The 16537-nt window shown below is 34.5% G+C and overlaps 4 protein-coding genes across 4 annotated transcripts; 3 read left to right on the top strand and 1 right to left on the bottom strand.

Annotated features, from left to right (window-relative positions):
- Positions 1 to 299: 299 nt before the first annotated feature.
- LOC122588701 (60S ribosomal protein L30) lies at positions 300 to 2067 on the bottom strand. The gene is made up of 5 exons (XM_043760871.1): positions 1952 to 2067; positions 1615 to 1720; positions 1090 to 1191; positions 601 to 669; positions 300 to 506 (listed from the first exon to the last, which is right to left on the bottom strand). Exons 1-5 carry the CDS (start codon positions 1970 to 1972, stop codon positions 466 to 468), a joined length of 339 nt encoding a protein of 112 aa, XP_043616806.1. The 5' UTR covers positions 1973 to 2067; the 3' UTR covers positions 300 to 465.
- A 1758-nt stretch (positions 2068 to 3825) lies between these two features.
- LOC122589778 (transmembrane protein 120 homolog) lies at positions 3826 to 6811 on the top strand. Its single transcript, XM_043762101.1, has 10 exons — positions 3826 to 4031; positions 4123 to 4386; positions 4483 to 4561; positions 4952 to 5046; positions 5123 to 5227; positions 5334 to 5413; positions 5520 to 5610; positions 5704 to 5811; positions 6218 to 6373; positions 6448 to 6811. Exons 2-10 carry the CDS (start codon positions 4147 to 4149, stop codon positions 6571 to 6573), a joined length of 1080 nt encoding a protein of 359 aa, XP_043618036.1. The 5' UTR covers positions 3826 to 4031; positions 4123 to 4146; the 3' UTR covers positions 6574 to 6811.
- A 1254-nt stretch (positions 6812 to 8065) lies between these two features.
- On the top strand, positions 8066 to 14511 carry LOC122588065 (ABC transporter B family member 19-like). The gene is made up of 10 exons (XM_043760210.1): positions 8066 to 8305; positions 8405 to 8459; positions 8548 to 8723; positions 9246 to 9446; positions 9530 to 9789; positions 9914 to 10227; positions 10828 to 11051; positions 11227 to 11570; positions 11886 to 12319; positions 12965 to 14511. The coding sequence occupies exons 1-10, from the start codon at positions 8066 to 8068 to the stop codon at positions 14428 to 14430; spliced, it is 3714 nt and encodes a 1237-aa protein (XP_043616145.1). The 3' UTR covers positions 14431 to 14511.
- A 1516-nt stretch (positions 14512 to 16027) lies between these two features.
- On the top strand, positions 16028 to 16518 carry LOC122588900 (protein RESPONSE TO LOW SULFUR 3-like). Its single transcript, XM_043761120.1, has one exon. It carries the CDS (start codon positions 16053 to 16055, stop codon positions 16320 to 16322), a length of 270 nt encoding a protein of 89 aa, XP_043617055.1. The 5' UTR covers positions 16028 to 16052; the 3' UTR covers positions 16323 to 16518.
- The last annotated feature ends 19 nt before the right edge of the window (positions 16519 to 16537 follow it).

Genomic DNA, 16537 nt, shown 5'->3' with positions numbered 1-16537 from the left:
AATGAAGTGATGAAAAAATTGATAAAACATTGTGTTGCTGATGAGCCAAAACTGATAAGAAATGACAAATAATAATAGAGGACAAACCTATGAAAAACCTTTGAAGTTTGAGAGCCGGCACAAAATATTTACTAGGGTGCAGTAAAGACACTTCATTCTTAAGAACATTGAGACCGATAAAGCTACTTAATGAAATTCTATTAAAACTAACATGCATTGATATACTTTCTAAGACAATTTAATAAAACCCAGAGAAAATAAAGAGCAATCATTTAGCATGAAGATAACACATTCAACAATCAAAAGCAACAGAACCACAACCAAAATTTCATTAATTGAACAATTGTATCCTACAAGAGGCTCAAAAGGCTAAAACATCCATGTCTTCTACAGATTCATCAAGTTTAAGATAACAAATAGAAATTTAACACTGGAGAAATTGAAGACTTTCAAAGCTCATCAGGTTCAACTGTCACCAGGGATAGACTTGATGATGTCGGAGTCACCTGTTATAGCAAGACAACAAGAGAATCAAAAACTGTGTTTCAATAAACCTAACAAAAGAACAAACAATATTAAACAAACATGAACAATAGTTACCTGCATCGATAATGCTTAGGCATGAAACGCGGAAGTACTTTCCACACGCTGTCCCAAGATCCACATTGTCTATGAAAAATAAAAATATATCAATTAGATGAAATCTTTGAAGGTTCAGATACCACACAATGGCATTGCAAAGATTATCCTTTTTACAAAGTTTATAAAGTGGGAATCCCAACACTTAGCATGTATAGTTCTGTTATACACAAACTCCTCGAGTAAAGGAACATATCAACTGACAAGACTAACCCGCCCTATCTAGATATTATTACAAAACTAGAGGGTGATCTTACAACAGCGCAAACTATGGTATGGATCTCATAAGAAATGATCATATTCTAATTTAATATAGAATATAGATTAGGTTCAGTATCTAAGTTAATGTACTATGACACTCAAACAGCATGAATCAGCATTAACATAATCCAAGGAAATAAAAACAGACTAATAAATACTCGTAAAGAACGTAATAAGAAGTGCACATACTTCCATTGTAGTGATGGACTCCAACTTTAGCAAGCATAGCATAGTACTCAATCTCAGATTTTCTCAAAGGTGGGCAATTGTTCGAGATGATGATCAGCTTGCCTGCAATTACATTAAACACGAACGTTTACATAATTACATAACAAATAGTATATACATGAACACAACATTTTTTCCCTAAAGGTACATAAACACGATATTCATATCCATATGCACATAATCTAAACCTAAGCCTAAAAGCAGCTAGATTTTAAACACTGTAGTTACATTTACTAAAAAGTTATTCACTATATCAACAATAATTGTAGACTTTAAATATCAAACCATCAAAACCCAAAGAAAAAAAAGTTAATTTCTTTAAATTTTTTAAAATTTCTACAAATTACAACAATAAGTAAATCTATACATATATATATCTACATATAGACCTTGATAATATACATTTCAAATGAATAAAATCCATATATTAACAAACTATGATATAAAAATGAAATTTACTATAAAAAAAATTAAAAAAGCTTATACCTTTGGAGCTCCTAAGAGACTCAAGAACAGTCTTGTAGCCCAAAGTATATTTCCCACTTTTCATAACTAAAGCCAATCTGTTGTTGATGCTTTCATGCGTCTTCTTCTGCAATTTCAACCAAAACACACATCCACAAATCAATAAAAGATTAATACCCACTACACATATAAATATAGATATCAAACTTGTATATGTATATATAAACAAAACCCACATCAGAAATCAATAAAGGAAAAATACCCAGCAACTAAAAGTGACAGACACATTATAATATAAACATATATGTATAGATATAGATATAGATATACAGTTATAAAGATTTGAATGTATTTATACCGTCTTCTTTCCGGAAACCATATTTGCTGCAGCTGCTGCTGGAAGGTTGAGATTAGGAATTAGGGTTTGGTTGGGCGGCTGCTAACACAAAAGAGTGTGTAACTATGTGTGTGTGTGTGATATATAATATAGAGGTGTATATAAATGGACTGAAAATGAGCTTTGATGACTATGAGGGTTTTGTTGCTAGGCCCAAACTTATAAATGGGTTAAGTCCAACAAAAAAAAAAAATTATTATTATTATTTTTTTTTCTTGTTTGGTCTAAACTAAGCTTATAAATACATCTTCGTGTTTTATAAATGCTATAGCATGTCGAGCAAACCTCAGCTGGCAGCTTATATAGAAAATTAGAAATCGATCAATGACACGATGTTTGTTTGTCATGAAAAAAAATGGCGAAGTCATCTCCAATGGCATATATATAACTAAGTGGTTCGACCTGCTCGATGGGCGGCGTCAATTTCTAAAACGTATGTGTTTGTCGTGTTTATATATATTTTTTCTTTTTAAAGGCAATAAGGCATACAATCATATTTATGTTTACCCCGAAAAATGATGTAGGAATTTAACAACATAAATGTTAGAAAATTTATAAAAAAAACATAAATTTACAAATATAGATCAGAAAAAACAAAAATACAAAAAAAAAAAAATTATAGATTTAAAAAATCAAAAATAACAAAATACAAAAAAAATAATAATAAAAGAAAATACAACAAAAGTATTTGGATACTTAAATAAACAAAGCAAATTTTTTTTTTTTAATGTTGGACTAAATAAAAAAGAAACATAAGTAGAGGGGGCAAATTGTAAATTTTGAAATTTTGAAAATACATCTTCATAAAGTTAAAGAATAAAAAAATTGGCATGGAGGAGTCTCAAACCACAAACCTTTACTATAAGAGACAAGTAGGCATACCACTCCTTCTACAAACTATTTTGCTTATAGTCCCATATTATATATCTTAATAATTTATGTAATGTAAAAACACAAAATAACTACTATTCACATTCTATTCTCATATTAAAGTAAGTAAGTAATTAAGCATGTCAATTAAGCAAATTATTCCAACACATTTGAGAACCAACATACTGAACTTATATTTTTCTCCAACCCAAAACCCAATTTGTCAATGTCAAGTCATCATTTATTTAATTTAAAAAATACTATATTAAAACATACATACACACATATGCTTAAGAGAAAATAGAAAAAGAAAAATATATTAATACCACAATTTATATACATTCTGCCAAGCATATTTTCTTGAACAACGATTACTCAATACTTGTCTTGCAATTCTTGTCCTATGTTGTTTTGAACTTTTACATTAGAAGATGAGATGAGTGCTAAGTGCATGAAATGTAATAAACTTGTCACATTTTGTTATTTGTATGTATCCAATTTTCAAACCTTCTATTGTTTGAATTAAACTTCCATTTCATAGCCATATATGTATCTGATTAGCAATTCATTATGTATAAAATTTTTTGCTAATTTTTTTAACTGACGTGACCACCATATAAATTGTCACGTCATCATAATCAACATCCCATTAGTAGTTTACAAGGTACAACGAGGTACATACATTGTATAACAAAATTTAATAAGTTTGTCTATATTTGACCCTTGACAATTTTACAGATTATATTAGTGTTATACATCATTTTTAGGACCTTTTTGTAGACGAAGAGTGATATGTTGATGTGGGAGCTACCGAGCCACCTCACTCACATCGAATACCACATCATGTGCTCTAAAGGCCCATAACTTTTTTTTTTTTTGGAACCTGTAACTCGATCATAATCCAAAATATTGTCATACAAAATGTACTTTAGTATATACTCCTATAAGGACCATCATACCATGATTAAATGAAAACCACCATTGCATAAAAACATAAATTCATTATAACCATGGTCCATTGGAGCAATGTAAGCTTTAGCAAGTATTTTCAGTAGTGAAGTTTTTGGAGATCATTTGTAGTAATATTTGGCAGTTAGGTGAGAGTTGCTGTTCTGGTCTGACCAGTTGCAACAAACAAAATAATAAATTGCATCCAACTGCAAAAGAAAAAGTACAGACCCCACTGGCCCACTGCACTTTTTTTTCCCTTTTCCTTCAACTGTTTTATGACTCTCAATTTTACATATACATTCTAAGTACAGGCCTAAGTGAATCAAGAAAAAGCCATGGGGCACTCAAACGGCTGTGATATGCCAGACAGAAATGTTGCTGATGAAGTGTCGAGAATCGTGGGACAAACCAAAGAGTTGCAGGATTCTGCAACTTCCTTAGTTTCTCGTACTTCGGTTGAAGAAGCAGCCCTTAGGCAACGAGCACTGGGACTTCGTTCAAACATCAAAATGCTTAAATCGTTTATAGCTTCTTCGGTCAAGAAAGGAAATTTAGATCACAAGAATGCTGAAAAGGTGATCTATTGAAATACCCTTAAGCTGCATTAATGCTTTAGTAAACTTTTTCATCTTTCTTTTTTATTTTGTATTTGTGTTTGATATTGTTAATAGTTGGTTGAAGAGTTGATCAGAGTTGGTTATACATTAGGTGAAGGCGATGCAGCTGCTTTCCTTCCTTGCAAATCTCATGGTAATTGAATGTCAAGTTTCTTTTTAGAGCAAAGAGTACATATCTACTTTGAAATTAGTTTAGTTACTTTCAACAAAAAATGTTATCAACCAGTTTCTATATTGATTTAATTTTTAGTTTTAAACGGCAGATGTTTCACACATATCATCGCATATTTACACAATTGTCTAAAATGGGACTTGATTTTGCAACCTCTTCATCCTTAGATTACGTAGAATTTTGCTAGGTTAAATGCCCTTTGGTTTAACCACTTTCAGACGCGAATGCGATTCCAAACACCCATTGATAATATGTGCTGTAGAATTAGGCATTTCAGTAACATAATTCATATATGAGTGAGAACATTTGTCGGAAAAGGTTGAACATGCCATTTCTATTTGATCTGGGCAGGACGATTCTTGAGGATGTTTTTAGGCCCAATAAATGTTCGAGCAAACAGGAAGGATGTTCAGCTGAAAGTGAAAGAAGAGTACAATAATTTCCGGGTATGACAACTTGCAGCTATTTTTTTTCTCTTCCATTTACATATAATCACCACTCACCTTAACTTTCTATATGCAGGATACTACTGCATATTTGTTTCTCTTTTTTCCATCGTTACTACTGTTTTTACAATCATGGATCTGGAATGGATGTTTCCCTGCATTTCCCGTGCAGCTTTACCAGGTTTTGTGTTTAAGAATATTGAATCATCAGTGTGTGTAATATATATGTCCGGTTTGTAACTAAATTTATGAATAATGGACATGAGCATAATGTGTCTCCTTTTCAGGCCTGGTTGCTATTTCTCTATGCAGGGTTGTCTTTTAGAGAAAACATACTTAGGGTTAATGGAAGCGATATTCGCCCATGGTAATGTCATTCTTATATTCTCAAACATAAAGATTGTATATGAAAATATGCATTTTTTTTTATGTATGCTTATGTGGGAGATTGCATTACATTGCGGTTTTCTTAGGTGGATCTATCATCACTATTGTGCTATGACTATGGCACTCATCAGTCTCACTTGGGAGATTGAAAAGGAGCCTAATTGTGCCCAGAAACAGGTTTTTATAAACTATAAAGCGTATTTGTTGTTAAACTAATGTTGCAATGTCTTAGTCTTTTTGATTGTTGAGTGCTATAAAACTGTTTTGCAGAAAGGTATACAGTTGTTTCTGAAATGGGCAATTATGCAAGGAGTTGCAATGCTTGTACAAAATAGATACCAGCGGCAGAGACTCTACACACGTATTGCACTAGGAAAGGTATTGTATAGAAAAGAAACTCAATCTTGGTCCTATGTCAGGCTCAAAATTCATTGATTGAATTCAACCCTAACATGAGCGTTTAGAATCTTTTAAGATAGAATTGGGTTGATGTGAGTCTAAAATGGGTCAAATAAAAGTTTTAGCTGAAACTAGAACTGGTCAAATGGACTGAGGTCAACCACGTTGAAAGTTGTCCAAATTGTTTCTACAGTGCATACAACATCCTAAACAATTTATTCAGAGATTTAAATTACTAAAAAATTGAGAAAAGTGTATTTTTTGGTCAATTCAGCCTATTTTGCCTGCTACTAAAAGATGGCCATTATCCAACCCACCCAATCCGCCCATTTTGTCACCTCAGGTATTGGAAAACATTTAAGGTCAATCATTTTCTTAATTGTAGGCTAGGAGAATGGACGTTGTGTGGGGAGAAACATCTGGAGTAGAAGGTCAATTGTGGTTGTTGTGCCCTATGCTTTTCATCTTGCAAGGTTTTGAAGGTTACGTGGGCCTGTTATTACTACAAACTTCCATGGTTGGTGTCATCTCCGAATGGCAGGTAATATTACTTCACAAAAGGGCCCAAGTCATTATCACTTTATGAAGTTGAATAACTCACATTGTTTTTGGCAGGTAATTACATGTGGAATCCTTTTAATTATTATGGCTGTTGGGAACTTTGCAAACACAGTGGAGACTCTCTTATCAAAGTCTCGGTTCAAAGCAAAATTGAAAAAAGGTAAGGAAAATGGGGCCTAATTTATAAAACTCTGTCTTGATGATAAACCTGAAACTTGGTTTTACTTCGTTGTGATTGCGCACGATGCATGCTAGTACTCATAGCAGCATATTTATTCATGATTCTGATGACATGTTATTTGTTTATGAGATCATCAAGTTTGTATCTGATGGAATATATCATATTTCATATTCATTATAAATATGTAAACAGTTCTTGATGGATTTGGAGTTATTATGTTTAGTAGGGTGGTTATATCCCTTCATGAAAATTAGGTGTGCAGCCTGGACTCTATGTATACTTAAAGAATCTTTTGTCATAGTAGTGCACTTATGGGTGTCCTGCATTGCCTATGTCAAAATATAAAATATAAAATTGCGATCCTATTTCAATGAGATTATATCAAGGACCTAAGGAGGATCTCATGCTTAGAGAGTCTGAGAATCTCAAAGATAGGATTATGAATACAGTCAAAAGAATGTTAATTCAAGTATTGTTTGAATGTGTTCGTTTTTAGTTTTAGTGTAGACACATTTGATATTCGGTTCCACATGAGTTATGCAGAACTTTCATTTCACATTTAAACAGGCCATATTTCGTAAGGGAGTACATGTTGTTTTATGAGGTTGAACATGGCTGTTCGGCTTAAGTATTAAACGCCTAGTTAGATGTTACATTTTGCCCCTTGGTAAGTTTATTGTATTTGATATTCCTATATGCTAAAGGAGGGATCATTTATTCACCAGATGATGATGAAAAATTCAAATACCACCAAGTAAATGAAAAAGATTATCGTGATTTCTATGTGATATCTAGACAAACAAAACTCTGCAAATTGCAATTTGATAAGTAACCAAAGTGTATAACATTCCAAAACTTGATAAATGGGAGTATCTGACTACTATGTAAGTTTATCACACATTTAAGTTACTACCATGACTTTTTCATAACAATGGAATCGAAAAATAGATAAGTTTAATGAAACAGAATGTTAAGTCAAGAAATATCATACATATGAATATGATACACACAGAAAGGGTTTAGATAAGTTTTCGGTCTTTTCTGGGATTATTGTAACAAGACCATTTTTGAATTTCATATTCCGACAGAAGTACCTAGCATCCAAAAGTTTTGAGAATTCCGATCAAAAAACCAGGTATGATTCCTTGAAAGCCAGAAAAAAACTGCTGAATCTGTTTTTTTTTTCCTGATGGTAATCGAAGTAGACCAAGCAAAAGGAATATTTATATTCACAAAGAATATGCTGCAAGAGGATGACAGAATGAATAAGACAATAACATTGTTGATCATTTAATCAATAACTAAACAATATCACAAATGGTCACACTCAAAAGACAAACATAAAAAGAACCGTTTAATCTATCACCTTCTTCTTATATTACAAAGCCATGCGAATATGCATTCAAGATACTCTGATGCGTCTTTACATAAATATAACCTATATTAAGAAAACTATATGTTAAAACACGTAACAGTCTGGTTGTATTCACAATGACGAAAAGCACAAAAGAAATTGACGAAAAGTTGATTTTGAAAGATCAGCCATTGCCATTTACCAAGCTTTTAAGCTATGCTGATGCACTGGACTACACACTAATGGCTCTTGCATCACTGGGTTCGATCATTCACGGCCTTGCCCAGCCCCTTGGTTATTTGCTACTTGGGAAAGCCATAGACGCGTTTGGTAACAATATACACGATGATATTGGCATGGTTAAAGCCCTCAAGAAGGTAAACCACACAGATTTAGATTCCTTTTTGTGATTCTAATAACTTGATCTAATGTCAACAAGTATGTCTTGGATTTTTTTTATTTTTTTTTTCACACAGGTCATACCGTATGTATGGTACATGGCATTTGCTACATTTCCTGCTGGAATAATAGGTAAAGCTAGTTTAAAAGTATGTCTTATCTACTGATGATTTACATGGGAACAATGCTTACATACAGAGGTTTTGTATGGCATATGCAGAAGTTGGAGGCTGGATGTATGCAAGTGAGAGACAAGTTACACGACTGAGACTAGCGTACCTGAAAGCGGTTCTTAAACAAGAGATTGGTGCTTTCGATACAGAACTGACAAATGGAAAGATCATCACTGGTATTAGTAATCATATGAGTGTAATACAAGACGCTATTGGCGAGAAGGTACATATATGCTTACACTTGCATGGTATTGTTCCATGCAAGAAATCTTGAAGTTCATATCATGTATGCAAAAAACACCAGTGGCTAGAATATGTCACCTAGAGGTATCAAAACAGGGGGGTTGGGTCTGTTCAGTACTTCAGTAACAGACTAACAGGTCAAAATGAGTATGGGTTAAAGTGGGTCAGGTAAGTCAATGTTGATCGGCACCACCTTGTTGTCAAAAATCTTGTACCTATACATGTAATGTATTAAACATGATACAAAACATTATCACTAAAAGCTAAACTAATTTCGTTTTAATAAAAATATAAACGGATATAGGATGTTACAAGCATTTAAATATGAATTTTGTAACTTCTGACCTTTTAAACTCCTTTCAATCGTTCCATTTTTGGCTATTTCTATTATACCCGTTTGACTTGTTATCAATAACATATGTTCCGAATGGTTCGTTTTCACATTAATGAGTTGAAATTCAACCTCTAATGTCATCCATTGAAATTCTCCCCTTGTACACAGTTGGGTCATTTTCTATCATGCTTTGCAACCTTCTTTACTGGAGTTATAATAGCGTTTATATCATGCTGGGAGGTGTCACTGCTCACCTTGTTGGTTGTTCCAATGATTCTTATAATTGGAGCAACTTATACAAAGAAAATGAACTCCATTTCAGCCACAAAAGCAACGTACCTCGCAGAAGCCACAGTAATGGTTGAGCAGGTAAACATTTGGCATTGCAATCACAAATTACATCAAGGTTGATAGTACCTGGTGTTCTGATCTTCCACTTTGATTCATTGCAGACAGTTTCTCAGATTAGAACAGTGTTTGCTTTTGTTGGAGAAAACTCCGCTATAAAATCTTTCTCGGAGTGCTTGCAGAGACAGTTAATTATAAGCAAGGGAGAAGCACTGATTAAAGGAGTTGGAACGGGCTTATTTCAAACAGTAACATTTTGTTCATGGGCTCTCATTGTATGGATTGGAGCCCTTGTTGTTGTAGCTAAACGAGCTCAGGGAGGTGATGTTATAGCTGCAGTAATGAGCATACTCTTTGGAGCCATGTAAGAATCAATTAACACTTATCAGGTTATGACATCCATATACATAATGAGACCAATTGTATAACCGAAGGTTGTTAGTTTTGTTTATGCGATAACTCGTATGCATTGCACTGTCTCCTACTAGATCAATCACATATGCAGCACCAGATATGCAAATTTTCAATCAAGCAAGAGCTGCCGGAAAAGAAGTGTTTGAAGTGATTGACCGGAAATCTGTTATCAATTATGATTCAAAAGGGGAAACACTTGCAAAGATTAACGGAAATATTGAGATTCGTGACGTGCATTTTGCTTATCCGTCACGCCAAGAAAAGATGATCCTTCAGGGATTCTCGTTGTTCATCCCTGCAGGAAAGGTTGTGGCTTTAGTGGGTAGTAGTGGTTGCGGAAAAAGCACCATCATCTCTCTCCTGCCAAGGTTCTATGATCCAGAAAAAGGTATGCATCCACCCATGCTATTATAGGTAGAGAGTACACTTCATGTGACTTTGCTTATGAGTCAGTTGAGTAGGACTATTTTTTATTTCTAATGAGTCACAGATTTAAATAAAACTGGAGAAATAGCTTACAAAGAAATACTTGTAGGTTAAATGGGTCAAAGTCACATGAAGTGTACTCTCGATACATAATATCTCCTAAATCATCTTATTCAAATGGCTCAAACGGGTAATACAAAATACAGATGAAAAGAAAACGCATCAAATTAGCTAAATAGATCAAATGGATCCAACGGGTCAATTTGGGCGAAGTCACCAAAAGTGTATCTTTAATGCGCAAAACCTCTTAAATCTTTTTTGTTTGTACTATCAGAATAATATAATTTAGCAATTATGATTGATACACTAATTTTATATTCGAAATTCAAAAGTTTTTGACAAAAAGTGTTGCAACCCCACATGTCTCAAACTAAAAAAATACATGTTTGGCTCAAATCCAGTTTCACCTGATAACCAACCCGCCTGATCTATCTATATAGCCACTTAAAATCATAGGGTGCTAAGAGCATACTAAGATATATATCTCACTTATGGCCACCAGGTGAGGTGCTCATTGACAACCACAATGTTAAGGATCTTGATATAAAGTTTCTAAGGAAAAACATAGGATCGGTTTCGCAGGAACCAGCACTCTTTGCTGGCACAATCAAGGACAACATGAAGGTAGGAAACAAAGATGCAGAAGATGAGCAGATCCAAATAGCATCAGCTATGGCAAATGCACACACTTTCATATCCCAACTCCCAGATCAATACTTAACAGATGTAAGTTTCATTAACTCGATTAATATTTCATAACAGGTCTAAATGCGACAAACAGCAGCGTACTTTCATTTTATTTTCTATGTTAGCTTATAAAAACAGAACTTTCATTCATTCCCTTGATACCTATGATTGACCATATATCTATGTTTGACGTGGATGTTTTTTGATATATAAGGTAGGACAAAGGGGGTTACAGTTATCAGGCGGGCAGAAACAAAGAATTGCTATTGCAAGAGCCATATTGAAAAACCCTCCAATACTTTTGCTTGATGAAGCAACAAGTGCACTTGATTCAGAATCTGAAAAACTGGTTCAAGATGCACTTGAGAGTGCAATGAACGGGAGAACAGTCATTTTAATTGCACACAGGATGTCGACGATTGTTAATGCAGACATGATTGTTGTTGTACAAAATGGTCAAGTCACAGAAACAGGAACACACAATAATTTGTTACAAACAAGCAACTTTTATAACAACTTATTTAGCATGCAGAATATCAGTACAGAAGCTGAACCGAGGTTTGTATAAGCAACTGTGCATCTTCTAAACTACAGGTGTCAAAATGGATGGTTTGGGTAATGGTTAAAAATGGGCTCTTGACAAAAAGCACAAGGAAAATTTAAACGGGCTGGGTTGGCTTGACCAAAGCAGGTTTTATGCATTGAAAATACACTTCCAACAACTTTCAACCCACTTTACCCATTTTCTTTTTGCTAGTTTTTTCATGTTATACGTTAGATATAAACATGACCTGATATGGTCCATTATAAGTAAATGGGTCAAATTACCATTAGGGAAGATTCTATACTGATTCATATTATGTTGTTTCCCAGCAACGTAGATCCCATTAAAGAAATGGAGAGAAAAAATCAACAGGTTTCTGACCAAGCGGAGAAACATGATACACCTATAGAAACTAACGAAATCACCAAAGATACTTCCAAGAAAGCTCAACAGGATGAAACTTTGAGAAAAGATATATTTTTCAGAATCTGGTTTGGTTTAACCAACAAAGAGTTTGTAAAGCTTGGAGTGGGCTCGTCTGCTGCTGCATTTTCTGGCATCTCTAAGCCTGTTTTTGGATTCTTCATTATAACAATTGGAGTTGCATATTATGAAAATAATGCTAAAGAGAAAGTCGGATGGTATGCATTATTGTTTTCTGGAATCGGTCTGCTTTCACTCTTCAGCAACACTTTGCAGCATTACTTTTATGGAGTAATTGGAGAGAAGGCAATGACAAATCTTCGACACGCTTTGTATTCAGGTATTACATGGATACCACGATCTTCTTAGAAGTAGTAATTTCCTTTCTATATGGGTCAATTTGGGTAGTGTATCAAGAAAATGAGCTTAATAGGAAACATATCAAAGCTGCAGAGTGTCAAATATCTATTACCGGTAACCAAATTTGTTTTGTCTGTAAAAACGACTCAAACTTCCATAGATTGTGTAAAGAGTCTCAGACATTAAAAAAGTTCACTAAAAATAATCTGACCCAGTTATGCATTCATAATGTTGATGTGAAGGGGTGATGCATCAAAGCTTGAAAAACCCGTTAACTTTCCAGTTTATCCTAACTGATATTTTTTGTTTTGTGATAGTTATCATTTTTATGGGTGAAAACATAAATTGGTTGCTGAAATAGAATGAGACCTATAAAAATCAGATTATAATTGATAAAAGTAGTATAACTTTCATAAATTATACTCCGTAATTAACACCTTAATGATTTATAAAAGTACTTGAAGACTTGGACAAAAAGTGTTTATTGTCAACATGACTCAGCAACACCAAAAACTATCATTTTGTAATGTTACCCAACCCACCCACAACACCCTCTTGCCACTTGTATTCTACATGCACATTTTGCTCAAAGTAAATACCAGCATATTGGTTTTGTATCTTACAGTGGTACTCCGCAACGAATTAGCATGGTTCGACAGGCCCGAGAATAGTGTGGGTTCCCTAACCTCACGAATCATAAATGAAACATCCACGGTCAAGACCATAATATCTGACCGTATGGCGGTCATTGTACAATGTGTTTCCTCGATATTAATAGCAACCGTGGTTAGCATGAGGGTTAACTGGAGAATGGGCCTGGTAGCATGGGCAGTGATGCCATGTCATTTCATTGGTGGTCTGATTCAAGCAAAATCCGCCAAAGGATTTTCAGGTGACACGGCTGCAGCCCATTCAGAAGTTGTTGCACTTGCTTCAGAGTCAGCAACGAATATACGGACCGTTGCTTCGTTTTGTCATGAAGAACACATCCTACAAAGAGCTAAACTGTCTCTTGATAAACCTCTGAAAATTAGCAGAAAACAAAGTTTATGGTATGGATTCATTCAAGGTGTGTCTCTTTGTTTATGGAACATTGCTCATGCGGTTGCTTTATGGTACTCAACAGTTTTGGTTGAAAGACACCAAGCTAGTTTCAAGGATGGGATTCGATCATACCAGATATTCTCCCTTACAGTACCTTCCATCACCGAGCTATGGACTCTCATCCCGACCGTAATCTCAGCTGTCAATGTATTAACTCCTGTATTTCAAGCCTTAGACCGAAATACTGAGATTGAACCGGATGAACCGGAGAACCCACCTTCTAAAAAGATAATAGGGGGCATCGAGTTTAAAAATATCGATTTTAGTTATCCATTAAGGCCAGAAATGAAGATACTCGATAACTTTAGCTTACATGTTGAACCCGGATCAAAGGTGGCTCTAGTTGGACCAAGTGGAGCTGGAAAGTCGTCTGTTCTATCCCTTCTATTAAGATTTTACGTTCCATCTCAAGGAATGATATTAGTAGATGGAAGAGATATAACACAATACAATTTGAGAAATTTAAGGAAACAGATTGGGTTGGTGCAACAAGAACCTTTGCTATTTAGTTGCTCCATTCGGGACAACATATGTTATGGAACAGAAACAGCTTCTGAAAGTGAGATCATCGAGGTTTCAAAAGAGGCGAGCATTCATGAATTTGTAAGCAATTTGCCAGATGGGTATGACACAGTGGTTGGAGAGAAAGGATGCCAGCTTTCTGGAGGCCAAAAACAAAGGATTGCAATTGCAAGGACACTGTTAAAGAAGCCTGCAATTATGCTTCTTGATGAAGCAACAAGTGCTCTTGACGCAGAGTCAGAAAGAGCGGTTGTGACTGCAATGGAATCAATAAACAGGAATGGAATTGGTGGGGTTCAATCTACACAGATCACAGTTGCACACAGGCTTTCGACTGTTATACATTCAGATACCATTGTGGTTATGGAAAATGGTAAAGTGGTAGAAATGGGTAAACACTCGGATTTGGTAGCAGAATCTGAAGGCGTTTATTCTAGATTCTACAGGATACAAAGCATGAAGTAGAAGTTGAAAATATAGAGAGAACAAGTAGTTTACTTATTGTCATTTTAGTATGTTATCTTCAAGCAAGTGTTGTACTTTAAAAGTTAGTGAAGTTTATTACCAAGTATCAAGAAATGCAGTTTTGGAGAAGTGCCCACATAAAAGCACATAAGCTTGAGGTCTAAAGTTGGACTTGTAGAACAGACTCAAAACTGCCAAATAGTAAAGGTGGCAACTTAAATTTAACCCGGTCCATGTTGGTATCAGCCGCGCAAGGAAAAGTGAGTTGACAGTTCAACAAAAAAAAAAAAAAACAAAAAGGCTGCTATGTTTAAACAATTCGATTTTGAATATCTCGATTTCCTGAAGCTAAACAGGTCAAATCAAAACTATATCGTAAACATGCCATATAGGATGGAAGTCACGAAATTTCAGTTTTCATGATCGGAGGTTGCGTTTATTCAGATATATAACTTATCTTTTTCTAATCATAAGTCATGCATGTAAATAGTTGTAAAACTGGATATAATATTTGCAAACTAACCCAACACGTCTCAGTTTGACCTGTTCTATAAAGAATTCGCTTTAACCCAAAGCCACCACATGGTCAGACTAAGTAACTTTCACAGTAATCAGGTGCATTCTTGAGTTAAGTTTTGTATGCAATAGAAAAGAAAAGAAAGGTAACTAATACGAGTAGAATTTTGTATTCTTGAGTGTTTTTATATAAAGAAAAGAATGGAAAGGAAAGGGTATTTTAAGACTTTTTGTTCAAAAAACTTTCTGCCCAGTATTGGTCAGATTAGGAAGGAAACCAACCTATTGTTTTGTGTAATTACTATACTATCCCTTTCTAGGTACTACCCAACTTTAGTATTCTAATATTAAAAAGGATATACTTGTAAATTATATTTTTATATTCATTTCTTTTATGGAACTCAAGAACACAAATAATTTTCTCCTTCCTTTTCTTTTCTTATGTTTCTTTCAAACCAAGAATAACATTTATTCTACAGTTTTACTTTCTTTTCATATCTTTTCTACTCCTATCATTTCTTTTCTTTATTATTAAAACTCGAGAATGTAAAAGCGAATACAAAAGATATGATCATGTTATCTATATAGGTAATGTGTACATGAAGAAAAGAAAATATGAAAAAGAGAAAACCAGCAATTTATTTTGGTTCAGTGAACATACATACAAGTATGTAGCATCTATTAGTATGTCTATGTGTGAAGAGATTTTGAACCCATTACTTTCATCAATGGCATCATGAGCTACGGGGCGACTAGATTAGCTTATGTTTTGAGCTTATTGGCTTATCGAAATTTCAAAATGCTAATAAGCTCGCTTTTTTGGTTTTTGAGTATATCAACTTACACGCTTAAATAAGTAAAAAGCTCAAATCTATAAGCTCATATGCCGGTCAAAGTGAACTTCTAATACAATTATACAAGCCAAAAGTTGTTGATTGGGGTTTAGAAGGAATTTGAGTTTCAGCAGCAACATAAGCAATATTTATATTCCATAAAGATCAGGTCAAATAGATAGATACATTGAACCTGGACACTGTGACTTCCATTCAATGCTTATATAAATAAACAGAACAAAAACACATAATTCTTACCTCATTTTTTCAACAATGGAGGAGCTGCAGAGGAGAAACGAGGAACTTGAGAGAGAGCTGGTGATGAGCATCCAACGAGAAGAGAAGATGAAGACAGAGCTGCAACGATTATGGGAGAAAGTGCGTGTTGCAGAAGATGCAGAGGAGCGACTTTGCTCCCAGCTCAGCGATCTCGAGGCAGAAGCTGTAGATCAGACCCATGAATACCGAGCTCATCTGATGGCATTGATGGAACAGCTCTCGGCTGCTCACAAGCTCATCGAATCAGCAACCATTGACCCTTAATGAGCGTCTTTCTTACAATTAGTGCCATGGGGTCATGTTATAATGTCCGAGACTCAAGTTTGTAAATTATAATAATGCTGATTTGTTTGTTTGTTTGTTGTTGTCAATTATCAGGTATTCAGGTATCATCGTTATAATCTATGATAACAAATAATCGATTTTGGATATGAAATCGAATTTACAATTTCTAAGTTAAGAGTGTTGTTTGAAGTATC

Source organism: Erigeron canadensis, chromosome 2 (genome assembly GCF_010389155.1).
Source record: "Erigeron canadensis isolate Cc75 chromosome 2, C_canadensis_v1, whole genome shotgun sequence".
Lineage (NCBI taxonomy): Eukaryota > Viridiplantae > Streptophyta > Magnoliopsida > Asterales > Asteraceae > Erigeron > Erigeron canadensis.
This window is presented reverse-complemented; position numbering and strand designations above follow the sequence as displayed.